Source organism: Alexandromys fortis, unplaced genomic scaffold (assembly GCF_014885135.2).
Source record: "Alexandromys fortis isolate MF-2015 unplaced genomic scaffold, M_Fortis_MF-2015_v1.1 scaffold_25, whole genome shotgun sequence".
NCBI classification, from domain to species: domain Eukaryota; kingdom Metazoa; phylum Chordata; class Mammalia; order Rodentia; family Cricetidae; genus Alexandromys; species Alexandromys fortis.
Genome location: NW_026067904.1, coordinates 14,903,700 through 14,917,039, shown reverse-complemented (window position 1 = coordinate 14,917,039; position 13,340 = coordinate 14,903,700). Strand labels below are relative to the sequence as shown.

The 13,340-nt window shown below is 38.3% G+C and overlaps 1 protein-coding gene across 2 annotated transcripts in view; it reads right to left on the bottom strand.

The window, feature by feature from the left end:
• Positions 1-499: 499 nt before the first annotated feature.
• The window catches only part of Dsc1 (desmocollin 1), a 29,595-nt gene continuing 16,754 nt past the window's right edge, over positions 500-13,340 (bottom strand). The window contains exons 8-16 of one of the 2 annotated variants that reach the window (XM_050135069.1): positions 13,116-13,250; positions 11,599-11,784; positions 10,232-10,491; positions 9,974-10,116; positions 4,734-4,946; positions 3,636-3,875; positions 2,829-2,953; positions 1,911-2,159; positions 500-974 (exon numbers count right to left, since the gene is read on the bottom strand). In XM_050135069.1, coding sequence (XP_049991026.1) covers positions 777-974; positions 1,911-2,159; positions 2,829-2,953; positions 3,636-3,875; positions 4,734-4,946; positions 9,974-10,116; positions 10,232-10,491; positions 11,599-11,784; positions 13,116-13,250 — 1,749 coding nt within the window. In that variant the 3' untranslated portion in view covers positions 500-776. Of the gene's footprint in view, positions 975-1,066; positions 1,103-1,910; positions 2,160-2,828; positions 2,954-3,635; positions 3,876-4,733; positions 4,947-9,973; positions 10,117-10,231; positions 10,492-11,598; positions 11,785-13,115; positions 13,251-13,340 lie in introns of those variants that run through there. The other variant, XM_050135070.1, reaches the window with a different exon arrangement.

Below are 13,340 nucleotides of genomic sequence, written 5' to 3'. Positions count from 1 at the left end.
AAGTACTTACACATGTATTCGTAAATGTAAAGTAATACCACATTAAGTCAGACAAACAAAATATATCCATGAGCCTAAGCCAGCCTGTGGAGATCAGGAGTCCAGTGTTTCCATGGACTCCTTAACCAATCTCTAGCTCAAGATGCTGTGACCCATGTCATTCCAACAGGAGCTCCAGGAGGCTGATCTGAGGACTAAGCCTCGTAGGCTCCTGGGAGAAGACAGTGCTCCTTGGAGGAATGAAAAGTGTAGCAAGAATTAAGCCTATTTAGACACACAAAAGACTACATCTAAAAATACTTAAAAATCTATCTGAAGCTAATCTTGGAGAGGGAAAACGATATCTTGGCACAAAAGAAAAAATTTTAGAAACAGAATTCTCCCCCCCGATTTTGAAGAAAATATTTAATTTGTATATACACAATGCAGATTCCTGTTTTAAGCTTCCACAGTACCCAACTCCACCACAGAGTCTTGCATAGCGTGCAAAAGAGCGTAAGTTTCAAACATCACCAGTTTCAGTGGCAGACACAGTCCAGCCCTGAGAAGGCAATGCATACATGCACAGAAAGAGAAGGAACAGTGACAACTTCCTGCCTACACCACACAGAAGTTCTGGAGACAGGGAGAATTTGAAGAGCTGTGGTTGGTAAGGCATCCTCATCTATAGATGACGTCACCTTCAATAAGCATATTCGCTACTGCAAACTGCTATCCTTTTGCATCCAGGGACACCTCTGCATTCACTGCAGATGTCGCTCCACTAATCAAAATGTTTATTTCTTCACACATGTCTTTGCTAATGTCCTAAATTTCGGTTCCAAGTGATCTAAAAACTCCAACCCTTCTTCCTCCTGCCGATCACTGCAACAGCCCACAGAGCCGGCCATGGAGCCTTTGCCTTCATAATGGTATGAACGGACGTAATCTTCACAATGCTTGTGTTCCTCGTCTTGTCCACACAGATACACCTTCTGTGTGGAGAAAAGACACAATTTATTATGCCTTTTAAAAGACACCTAAACCAACTAGCATAAAAATGATTCTTGAATTTACCTTTTACTGTTTAATTTTTACTCAGAGTGTGTCCTCTAATGGATTCCTACATATAAAAAATGCACATGATTGGTCTATATTATATTCATTTTTAAAATATAGCAAATAAATAAATGGCCAGAGTGAACACATTTATAAGAACTAAGACTTATGCATATATCACAGGAATAACTTACAATTTCCCACTTGAATAAAGGTATATCTAATTAAAATTTACCTAAATTGTTTCTTCATGTATGGGAAGAAAACCAATGTAGGTTGTGGTTCTTGCATTTATACTGTTATATAGTTCTAAGAGTCTAATACATTAATGTATATATAACATGAGGAACATATATAACATGTTATGCAGCTATAATTATCGAACACACTAATGTGGCTCACACTAGTTTGAGTAATCTGAAACAAACAAGGAAAGTACTCAGAATCCTGAGATAGAACCTAAGATTAAAGCTCACAAACCTAGCTAGTTGATTTAGGTAGGCAAGATGTCCTAACCTTACATATAGAATTCCAACATGCTGGTAAAATGTTGGCAATTTATGATCTATTTATAATACTTGTCAATTTTTCACAGATCTTTTTCTGATAATATTTAGTGAAGAAGACATCAGTCTCTTAGATTCCCAAAGAAATCCACATAAACTAGTCCTAAAGTCTTGGAAGTCATATTTTAAAACCTGAGCTTTGAAAGAGTATTTTTGCTCTGAGTTTGCGCTTGACATCAGTGTCTGCATTGGTATAAGAGATGGAAAGGTGTGTTTCAGGTGTATGAAATGGTACTTTGGGATATTCTGTTTATAAATCATGTTGGGATTTCATGTGGTGGGCACTTGAGAACTTGGGGGACTTACTTCACCAAGCCGGGGTTGAGTGAAACTTTGCCAGTCTGTGTATGTGTATCGGCCAGTGTCTGCTGCTCCCAGCACACCTCCCTTGTTGGACTCCAAGGTGTGGTGGCCACCTCCTTTGTTGGACTCCAAAGTGTAGCCTCCTTTGACCATCTCAAAGTTTTGTTGTGTTTTGATTCCTTGGCCACCAAGAGTCCCAACAGATGTGCTTGTATCACAGAATGTCTGTGCGGGGAGTCTAATATTTGCCTCCTAAAGAGAGAGTTTGAAAATCAATCAATGGCATTGAAACCAACTCTTTGCTACCATAGATAAGTCACATGCTGGCTATGTCCTTCCCATGCAAAATCAGGATAATCTTAAGAACCATAGTATGGACATACTGAGTCAAACTCTGTCCCCCAAAAATTCATGCATTGAGGTTTTCGCTTCAAGGTCATTGCAGATGTGATCATGTTAAGTTTCAAGGAAGCCATACCAGATTAGGTGAGTATCTGCTCTAATATGACCAGTATTCTCACAGAAAGAGAAATTTGGATTATAAAACACACAAGAGATAATACCATGAAAATCGCTTTTTGTGGTTACAAGGCAAGGGCCAAGAAGGGAATAAAGCTTAGGACATTGCTCCACAAGGCCTTTGGAGAAAAGCATGACTCTGTCAATATTTTATCTTTGATTCCTACCCTACAGAAAAGTGAGAACATGTGTTTTCATTGTTTGCATCATTATATTATTGAGTGTTATAGTCGTTCTTTGACACCAATATAAATGGATATGAAAAAAAAACTGTATGGGGCACTTCAATGTCTGCTTGGTGCAGTAAGGGTCAATAACTATTACATTTTGTTATTACTACGGAGTAATCAATTATGTTCATTGAATCACTGTAGAATTCAGTGGGATTTTAATTCTGATTACCGTCACTTCCTCTCCCGGTCCTTCAGTATTTGATACAATTAAATTTTGCTGGGCCACATCATCGGGGAAGCATTTTTTGACTGTTTTCTTCGTAGTAGTCACACAGAAACATGTAAACAGAATACCTAAATAAATGAGAAAGCGAGGTAAAGTAATACTGTTTTACATTCTGGTAGATAGTAAAATAATCTGACAATAAACAAAAAAATTAAAAACAAATAATTTGAAATTAAGGTTTTAAAAACTATCTGTACAGCTTTTCAGAAATCTTCACTGTCTCATAAGTAACTTCTGAAGAATTAAACATGACCTCTAAATAGTTTTAATCTGCTGTTATTGCTGTTTCATCTATAACTCAGAACCTCACTTAGAAAGGAGAGACAAGTTTTTTAAAGGGCACATGCACTAACAATTATACATGTGCCGACAGATATACGTGTCATTAATATAAGAACAGCTGCACATCTTTCTAGACTACTATAGCTGGAACAAGCTGTCCCCAGCGGCCCATGTGTTAATGGCTTGGTCTCTACCTCAGAGTGCTACTGAGAGACAGCAGGATCTTCAAAGGGTGGGCCTTAATGAGAGGAAGTTGTATCACTGGAGACACGTTTTTCAAGGGAAGAGTGGAACACTAACCTCTTCTCACTCTCTTAGTCATGGCCCAAGGTCTCTGAAACGGCAGCAAATCAAACCTCTTCTGTTTGTAAGTTTTTTTTTTTCCAGGATTTTGTTACAATAATGGAAAATTAACACCTAAGTGCTCTATAACACTTGAGTTAATACAGTTTGGATAATGATACTTACACAGTAGCAGTGCGGAGCCCAGGACCATGGAGAGAATGGCCCATTTCCCAAGGATTACTTTTGGTTTAATGTCCCTTTCCTCCTTAGCACTCATTCTACATTCGGAGGGAACTGTACAGTCACACACTCTCACTGATAGCATATGTTTTGCAGAGAAACCATGCCTGTCTTGTATTTGGATTGGCACAGAATAATAGTTATAATTGAGATTGTGTCGTTGGCGAAGAATGGCACGTTTACCTGAAGGGAAAAGAGTAAAGAAAGTATATATTAATATGACATTCCAGCAGCAACATTGTTCCCACTTGCCGTGTCTTTAAGTAATTAATCTGCAATCAAAACTCTAGTGATTCCTTTTTCTTTCTTAAAAATTATATGACTTTTCAAAAAACTAAGAAAAGAGCTGACATTACTTTACACTAAAAACAGATCCATCTCAGGCTGGGAGTGGTGGCACATGCCTCTAACCCCAGTGCTCGGGAAGCAGAGGCAGTTGGATCTCTGTGAGCTCCAGGCCAAGATCCCAGAAAAGCCAGGGCTATGTGGAGAGATCCTGCCTCAAAAAATGAAAAAAATTGATTTTTACATTTTCTTAAAAGATATTTAGACCAAAAGTCTAAGTGTAACATGCATAAGATAAATTACTAATGATTAATACACAGACACATGCATACATAGGTTAACAATTGATAGGTGTTACATAGATAATTGATTAAAGAATAGATGATATATATATATAGATAAATAATAGATTTGTTGTAGGTATATTTATAATGATGACAGATAGACGATAAATATTAAGGCCTTATTATTTAGCAGGGCAGTGATGGTGCACACCTTTAATCCCAGCACTCAGGAGGCAGGCAGATCTCTGAGTTCAAGGCTAGCCAGGCTACAAAGTGAGTTCCAGAACAGTCTCCAAAGCTACACAGAGAAACCCTGTCTCGAGAAACAAATTGTGTGTGTGTGTGTTATTTTTCCACAATCAATAACTTCTTACAGTGCATATGTATTTATGATGACTAACCAAGGTGGAAACAAAAACCTTAAGCAATCTTGAGCCGGGATTGCTTACAAGATTTAATGTTAAGCACTTACCGTCCTGTGGTTCTAGAGTCCAAAGTTTGCTGGCAGAATTATCCAAGAAAAACTGAAAAGGTGGACCATTATCAGGCCCATCTAGGTCAACAGGCTCCAGAACAGCATAATCCTTCTCCTGCTGACAAATGGTCAGGTCTTTGTCAACCTGTGGTGGGTGATCATTAAAATCTTCCAGAAGAACAACCAGTGTTCCCGTGCAGGACCGGCCAACTAGGATAAATAGAACCTAAGTTACCCCCATAGCAAAGCAAACTGAAATTCATTTAAGTCTATATTTAAAAACACTTATCCATTTAGCTATCATTTTTAAGTCTTGCAACTATGTATTTGCCTGATAAACATTATGGGGAGTGGATGCGTGAAAAGTAGATGTTTTTATGCTACATAAGGGTCTTCAAATAAAATTTTCTCAAATTGAATGTACAGTTCTTATTTTCTTACAGAAATGTGCTAAAGATTCTTGTCCATAACACTTACATACATACAATGAGCCAGAGGGAATATGGGGTTGTAAAAATAAAACTTGCTCATTGTAAAATAAATATTGATGATACAAGCTTTCATTGTAGATAGGAGGGATAATCCACATTCTCAACAGATACACAATTTAAACGCTCTGATATGTGTTTTTCAGAATTTTGCCAATATGTTAATATTGTACAGAAGTGAAGACATGCTTACAAAATGGAATCTACTCTTTCTGTATGAACCATGACTAGAACTAGACTTCAAATATCAATTGTTAGATGGAAGTTTCTGTATTAAAGTCAGTTCCTGAATGAATGGAATTCTTTATTATTAGAAAGAGTCCATGTTTTCTCTTCTCAAGTTGGGGTAGGCCCATTAACTCCCAGCATTGTGTGTGTTACTTTTGGAATGAAATAAAATACTGCTTTGATATGATAGTCACTCAATAACATTTTTAAGACTTTTGTAAGAAGCTTTTAAAAAAAAAGAAGGTATTTTATAAAGTTGAGCTCAATTGTTTCAAGTATCAAGTACACCTCAATATTATAGGGTCCTTAGTAGTGAATTTCACAGCCCAGACTTGGAAGATTATGAGTGTCTCAATACACAGAAGAATTGCAAATATTGACATTTGCATTATTTGGGACTTGTTGGGGAAGAGCATGCGTTACTGTTTCAGAGGACCCCAGTTTAGATCTTAACATATGCATTAGGTGACAAGGACAAGCATGTCATTCTTCAGTGACAGAATTCGAAGGGGGAGGAGCAGAAGATGAGAAGTTAGAGAAGATAAGAAACCTGGTATCAGTAGTTACTGCGCAAGCTGTTTTATGCCAAGCAAGTTTATTGAGAAATACAGTTTTTAGGGGGGAAACGGGGCAAATTCAGCAGAAAGCTGGCAAAGCAGTGCACACAAGGTGAACACAGGAAAACTCAAAGGTGTCAGAGAGCAAACACACAGAGGCCTTGGGCCTGTTAACTCAGCCTCTTCACAGGAAAAAGCCAGCTTCTCAGGAACTGAGACCCTAACTTCTTTGACACCCTGGCCCCATTCCTAGCCTCCATCTTGCTAAGTCTGCTCCTGGGCACAGCCACAGAACTTTATCTTTTTATCAGGGAATTCAAAGCCCTCTTCTAGCACATACACACAAATCTGCATTAAACATACTTGTATCAAATTCTTATCTTAATACCTAATGAAGAGAAAGTTTACCAAAGGAAAAAAATGAGTCCATAACCAATCTAGGGTAAAAGAATAGGAATGAGAAAGAGTGAAGGCATATTTTCAGAGTAACAAATGCTTAAGGTGCAGTATTAATAATCAAACAAGGATTAATGGTAACAATCAAGAAGCCGTCATTGCTATTCATTTGAATAATTTAAAGAACATGAGTTTGGGGGCAGGCTTGGAGGGACACTGGTATTCTCATGTTCTAGGAGTATGATGTGTAGAACAGGGTCCTCTAGACTGACCATACAGAAATCAGCCTGACAGGCAAGGATGCTGCACAGGAGAAATTCAAAGAATGGGCTGGATTCTAAAGTCAGTAGGACTTCCTAATTTATTTTCTAGAAATACCTTTGAGCATCAAAACAAAGTTTCATTGTATAGTATTCTTACATTCCTACATAAAGACTAAAACTCAAAAAAACCAATTTATTCTTTATATTGCCATATGATTTTCTCATTAAAGTTTGTGGTATCCTCATCTTTTCCATAACCTAGGTTGTATCATGCCTACTTTCCGCACTAAAGAACAAGGTTACTTTTTAAAATTTTGCTCTCTGCAATTTCCTCCTCTCTAAATTAGAATTACATTTTTCTTTCATCCACTGCCAGCCTTTCTATAATCTTTGCCTCTTTCTGCTTCAATATGAGAGCCTCTGAATTCTCTCCATGCGTAATGGCATCTAAACACTCTCTACTGGTAAAACTCTTATACCGTAGAGTCTTCTGAGAAAATAAGACAGTAAACCCTACATTAGTACCAAGACCAAATCCTTATCTATGATCCCCTAGTTTCCATGCCCTTGTGCTTAGAACTTAATACATAATCAACATGTAAAAGTAAATGAGTAGGGAGAGAGCCCCATTTCCCGTCATAAATATATGTGTAAGCCACTTAGATTTCGTTTTTACTTATAGGAATAACAAACATTTTAAAGAAAGAATAACAAATTTCACAGAATTAGAAAGTTTATTATATTAATATGTTTCTCAGCTAAATCTCTCTCCATTATTCTGTAGGGTTTTGAGCTTATAGTAAATAAAATAACTGTATGAAAAGAATATATGTTTGAGGTGTGGAACAAAAGGAAGGAAAATATGCAGGTAGGTTACTCGGTAATGACATTCACATTTGGAGACAGTTCAAAATTTGAAGCCTAGATGTTCTTAACTGGGAGGAGGGTCTGTAACGCTGCTGCTCCTCTCCTTGAAGAGGATGTGGTATTTTTATCCGAAGGCAGGAGAACTGAGAGGTGAGAAAAGCCTTGAGCCCAAATAGTGTGCGTGAGTCAGCCTGCCTGGTCTCCACAACAGTCAGCAGCTGGCATCTTAATTACTTAACCTTTGTTCTCATTCAGTAGATGCAGCTGTTGCTTTAAAACTGCAGCAAAGGGGCTATGGAGGCGGCTCAGTGGTGAAGAGCATGTGCGGTTGGCTCTTCTAGAGGATCTAAGCTAAAGTACGAGCATCCTTACCAGGTTGCTCACAACCACCTGTAACTCCAGCTCGTTGGGGAGCCAACATCTATAGCTTCTTTGGTCACCTGCACCCACATTCACATATCTACACACACACACACACACAATTTAATATAAAAAATTGTAAAAATACTATAACCTAAATAGGGTCTGGGGGATCATTGTATGTTATTAACTTAAGCAAATTCAAGACATGTAGAAATAGCCTGTTACTGTCTGGCATTATGTAGTTAGTGTATCTAAAAACAGCAGAGACCGTTTTTGATTACTCAGAGAGGCCAAAGAATTAGCTCTGTCTAAAAAGCCCAAGGTCACTTTCCTTTATCTCTACAAGGATTTGTCTTACATAGGGAAGTACATAATTAAAGTGAAACTTCTGTTTAACTTTCATTTTACTCATTTCTATGATATAGATTTATATAATGCATTGCATAATAGTACATGTGTACACCAGCACACACCACTAGCACATTTTATATGCGTATATTTATTTAAACTATCTAACATGGTTCTAGTAGGGGCTCATTACAAAAGTTTCGAGATCACTACTTGATGGTTGACAGTATTTGACAGAGGCTCTCTATAGAGTTTGTTGTAGTACTAACCTTTTATTGTTGTTGCTGTTTAATTGAAAATAGGTTTGCATATGATATATTCTAATTACTGTTTCCCCTCTCCCAACTACTCCCAGATCCTCCCCACCCTCCCAACTCTGTACCCTTTCTTTCTCTCTCAATAGAAAAAAAAACAGGCATATAAAAAAATAATAAGGTAGGATAAAATACTACAAACCAAAAAGGACAAAATAAACAGGGGAAAAAGAACCAAAAGAAACACAAGAAACACATATAGGTTATTAAATATACACATTTGCACACACAAAAATACAAAACCAGAAACCAGGTATATAATACATAAATAAGCAAAAGACCTGTAAGGTGAACATCCTAGCTGTTCTATGTCGACCTGACACAAGCTAGATTCATCAAAGAGGAAGGAGCCTTAATTGGGAAAATGCTGGAAAATCACGATGCAGGCAAGCCTGTAGGGCATTTTCTTAATTAGTAGCTACTGCGGGAGAATCTAGTCCATTATGGGTGGTACCATCCCCGGACTGGTAGTCCTGGATTCTACAAGAAAGCGGGCCACACAAGCCTTAAGGAGCAAGCCAGTGAGCAACACCCCTTCATGCCTCTGCATCAGCTCCTCCCTCCAGGTTCCTGGAGGCACCATGCTTTTGATCATGGTGTTTCATCACAGAAATAGTAACCTAACCAAAAAAAAAGAAGGAGAAGGAGGAGGAGGAGGAGGAGGAGGAAGAGAGGGAGAAGGAGAAGGAGAAGGAGAAGGAGAAGGAAGGAGAAGGAGAAGGAGAAGGAGAAGGAGAAGGAGAAGGAGAAGGAGAAGGAGAAGGAGAAGGAGAAGGAGAAGAAGAAGAAGAAGAAGAAGAAGAAGAAGAAGAAGAAGAAGAAGAAGAAGAAGAAGAAGAAGAAGAAGAAGAAGTTCAAAACTATCAGAGTTTATTTTGTGTTGGCCACCTACTGTTCTTAAGTTTGGTGACACTGCCAGACTCCATTGAAGAAAACTATTTTTTCCTAAGTCAGCAGTTGGAGAACTAATCCCAAACTCCACCAAAGGTGTCAGCCAACATTGGATTATTCCTTTAACAGATGCTTGGAATGAACCTGCCCTGGACTGGACTGTTTTAGGTAGGTTGAGCCTGTTCAGCAAGTTCAAGGCATCATTGTAATTTAAATGAAAGAGGAAGCAACCCAGAGATTCCTCCGGAGGAATGAATAATCCAGTACTCAAAACTAGACTTCGGTTCTTTTCTCTCAGGTAGCTTTGCTTGAGGGGTGGACAGAGGACTGAAGGGTGATCTGAGTAAACTGAGCAAGCATACTGAACACATTTTTGTGCACTCTAGACTATTAGCACCACAGTGTAAACAATGTAAACAATGACTGGACTAAAATTTGACCTAGACACAGACAGCCCTCGCCCCACATTTTCTTAGACACACATTCTATATTCACATTTTATTTTAAGAAAATATCACTCACGTGTATCCATCGCCACAACTGAAATATTGTACTGGTTGTTTTTCACAAACTTTGACTCTCTGTCTAATATTTTTAGGGTTTTCAAGTTTCCAGTGCTTTCATTAATTTCAAACCAGTTATCTTCATCTCCTACCTTCTGATACCTGGGTTTTAGAAAGCAAACAACAAATGACCAAAGCGTGGACACACTGAACAGTTCGAAATGCGAAATAAGTAGCTCATGCCTAAAATGCAGGGGCTTTTAGGAAGGTGCGTCACCTTATGCCGTCAGAACTGCTTGTTTCGGGGTCCATAGCTTTGTAGCCCAGGAGCTCTTGGCCAGCTGGCAGCCCGTCTTTGCTCTGAATGACTTTGACTGGTGGCTGGCACTCGGGGCCCTCATCACTGTCTTTAATTTTCACAGTCACTGTCGTGGTGCACATTGTGGGGGTCTGTCCGTTGGCAGCTTTAGAGAACTGGGCTTCATTAAGGACACCGATTTGCAGAATGACTTGGCGACTGGCTTCATAGTTCAGTGGCTGTGTAACAAGCATGCATCAGTCAGTCAATGTAGTGTTATAGAGAACACGACTGATTCCAACTTTTAACAGAAAGGGAATGGTGTTCTTAGTGTTAAAATGTTACCCAAAGTTGATGCTGACACAAAGATCAATTATTAACTTCTTAATAGATCCAGGCAGTGGTGACACACGCCTTTAATGTCAGCACTCGGGAGGCAGAGGCAGGTGGATCTCTGTGTTCAAGGCCAGCCTGGTCTACAAGAGCTATTCCAGCACAGACTCCAAAGCTACAGAGAAGCCCTGGCTTAAAAAAAAAAAAAAAGTTAAAATTCAACCACTTCCCTCCCTACTTTTGCTTTGGAAGATCCTATCTTTATCTTTCTATTGCAAGTTTAAACACTAATAAAATGGAGCATAATTGTTTCTAATCCAAGTAGGATCCCTGAAACAAGTTAAATTTAAAGGAAAAAGAACAGGGAGGAAATACAGAAGACTAGGGGAAAGGGAAGGAGAAGAATATACAGTATAATTTTATGAGAATCTTATCAAAAAGTAAATTCTTCAGAAAGCTTTTAACTACCCCTGGGAAATTAAAAGAGGAAAGGCATGCAAGAGGGAGACATGGACCCAGTGATTCAAAGAGCACCAGGGAGTGTGAACACTCAAAGCAGGCCAGCAAGGCAAGCGTCAGATCCAGCATTGCTGTACTTTAGTAACCCTATCTACAGAGGAATAAAGTTTCTGTCTGATGTGAGTTTCTTCTCAGAAAGAATACAATAATAGAAAAAATGTCTCTGAAAACCATTTCAGCACCATACTGCACTTGTATGGTTATATACACTCAGGAAGTATTCATGTCTAATTCATTTACTATAAATCAACTTCATGCATAAAATGTCTTTTGTCAAAGCCCCTGTTATCTTCTCTTATCCCCTTTCCTCACCACAAAATCCCTTCTTCCCAAGTCCTCCTCTTGGGTTTAGGAGTAAGTAACTCCCCTCCCTGTGCATCCTTTAACTGTCTGTAGCTCTTCTGAGAAAGGCTCATAGAAGGCTGTAATTTTTATATCAGTGCTGAAGCACAGGTTTGAATACCTCAAAGAATACGTCTATGATTATTACATACCTTGATAACACACAGGACTCCTTCATTTGTGTTCGGGTCTGTTGTGATTCTGAAATTCCCATTCTCGTTTCCTTGGAGAATTGAGTACACTGCTTTGGAGTGAGGGGTGCCGGGCAAATCTTGGTCTTGGACTGTCATCCTTAGGATCTCAACATCAATTCTGTTTTCTTCTACTTCTGTGAAGTACTGGAGGGAAATGCTTTCTAATTACACAACTGTGCCTCTAACAAGGTGGTTTTTATATTTAAAATCATATTTAAAGAATGCAATATGAAGGTAATAGATGCTCCTAATTTGGAAAAAAAAATACATTTAATGCCTGGCTAACTTCTTTCTTTCTAATCCTCTTTACAAATCTCTTCCATTCACCAAAGGTGATTCATGTCTTAATGGCCAAAGTTCTGGTGAGGTGATTCTCTGTCTCTCTGACCCTCAGATTTGTCTCTTCTCTGACCCTATTTGACAATTACAACTTGTCTGCCTCTTAAGATATAGCAAACACCAATTAAGTTGCACTAACATATTCACCACACAATACTTACAGATAGTGAAACATAAATGATGGTTTTTTTCTTCACAATATTGTGAAGTGAATTTGGTACCTCAAGCTTACAGGGCCAGAACTCTACACCTGAGTGAGGACTACAGCTCAGAATTAGCACTTTTCACAATGACCTTATTTTTACTTATTTTGATTCACCACCAAACACTTTAAGAGAAAGGTTTTCTCTCTTTTTTATGAGAATGTAAATAATGGACATCACTCTTTGAAGCTAAAAAAAAAAGACAAAAGCCTAAGATATTAAAAGACTAAAAAGATAAATTATAATCTTCAAGAGATGAATTCATAGGAAGATGGAAAAGATTGGATCTAGATTTAAATCCTACTTATTCTGATTTATGGTCTGTATAAATAAGATCTTTGACAGTGAACCGTCCATCACTGTATTAGGCTTCTTATTTTCTGACTAAAACTCTGGTGTAGGCTCATGGAAAAATGCCAAGTTGCCCATTAAAAGTCAAAAAAAAAACAATCACGTCTTGAAAATATCATCATATATTATGCCTCACATAATTTTCTAGAAAAGGCACGACACAGAGGAGCTGGGAGTAGGGCTTCCCTCTGATGGCAGCAGAGGATATAAGACCAATTCCTGTCCTTCTTCAAAACATGTAATACACAGGGTACGGGAAAGAAAGCCTCTTCTTCAACTTATAAAAGAACTGAAGTCCAAGAATCCCAAAATTGGAGCAACCTTAAAAACTAAGAAAACATTGAACATGTGAACCACATCCAAAGAAAAGACTTCCTCAATGGCTAAGAGTGAGGCTACTTCCTTACACCCAAAACCTACAGCACCTCACCTATTATTCTTACAAAAACCATGTTTTTTTCAGTCTATTGCTTTTAAATGATTACTATTCAAAACAAAATGTCTATTCTCATGGAGCTGCCAAATTCTAGATTTTTTTTTAATGTTAAGGAATCTAGATAAGCAACACACAGGTCTACTCACAGAAGTTTGGGTGAAATACGGTGAATTGTCGTTCTCATCCTCCAGTGAGATTGTTATTGTTCCTGTATTGAATAGACCGAAGGGCTGGCCCCCCATATCTCGAACTTCCATCACTAGCTTGTAAGTATCACATTTCTGTGAAGAAAGAGGGAGAGAGAGGGAGAGAGAAAGAGAGAGAGAGAGAGAGAGAGAGAGAGAGAGAGAGAGAGAGAGAGAGGAGAAAGA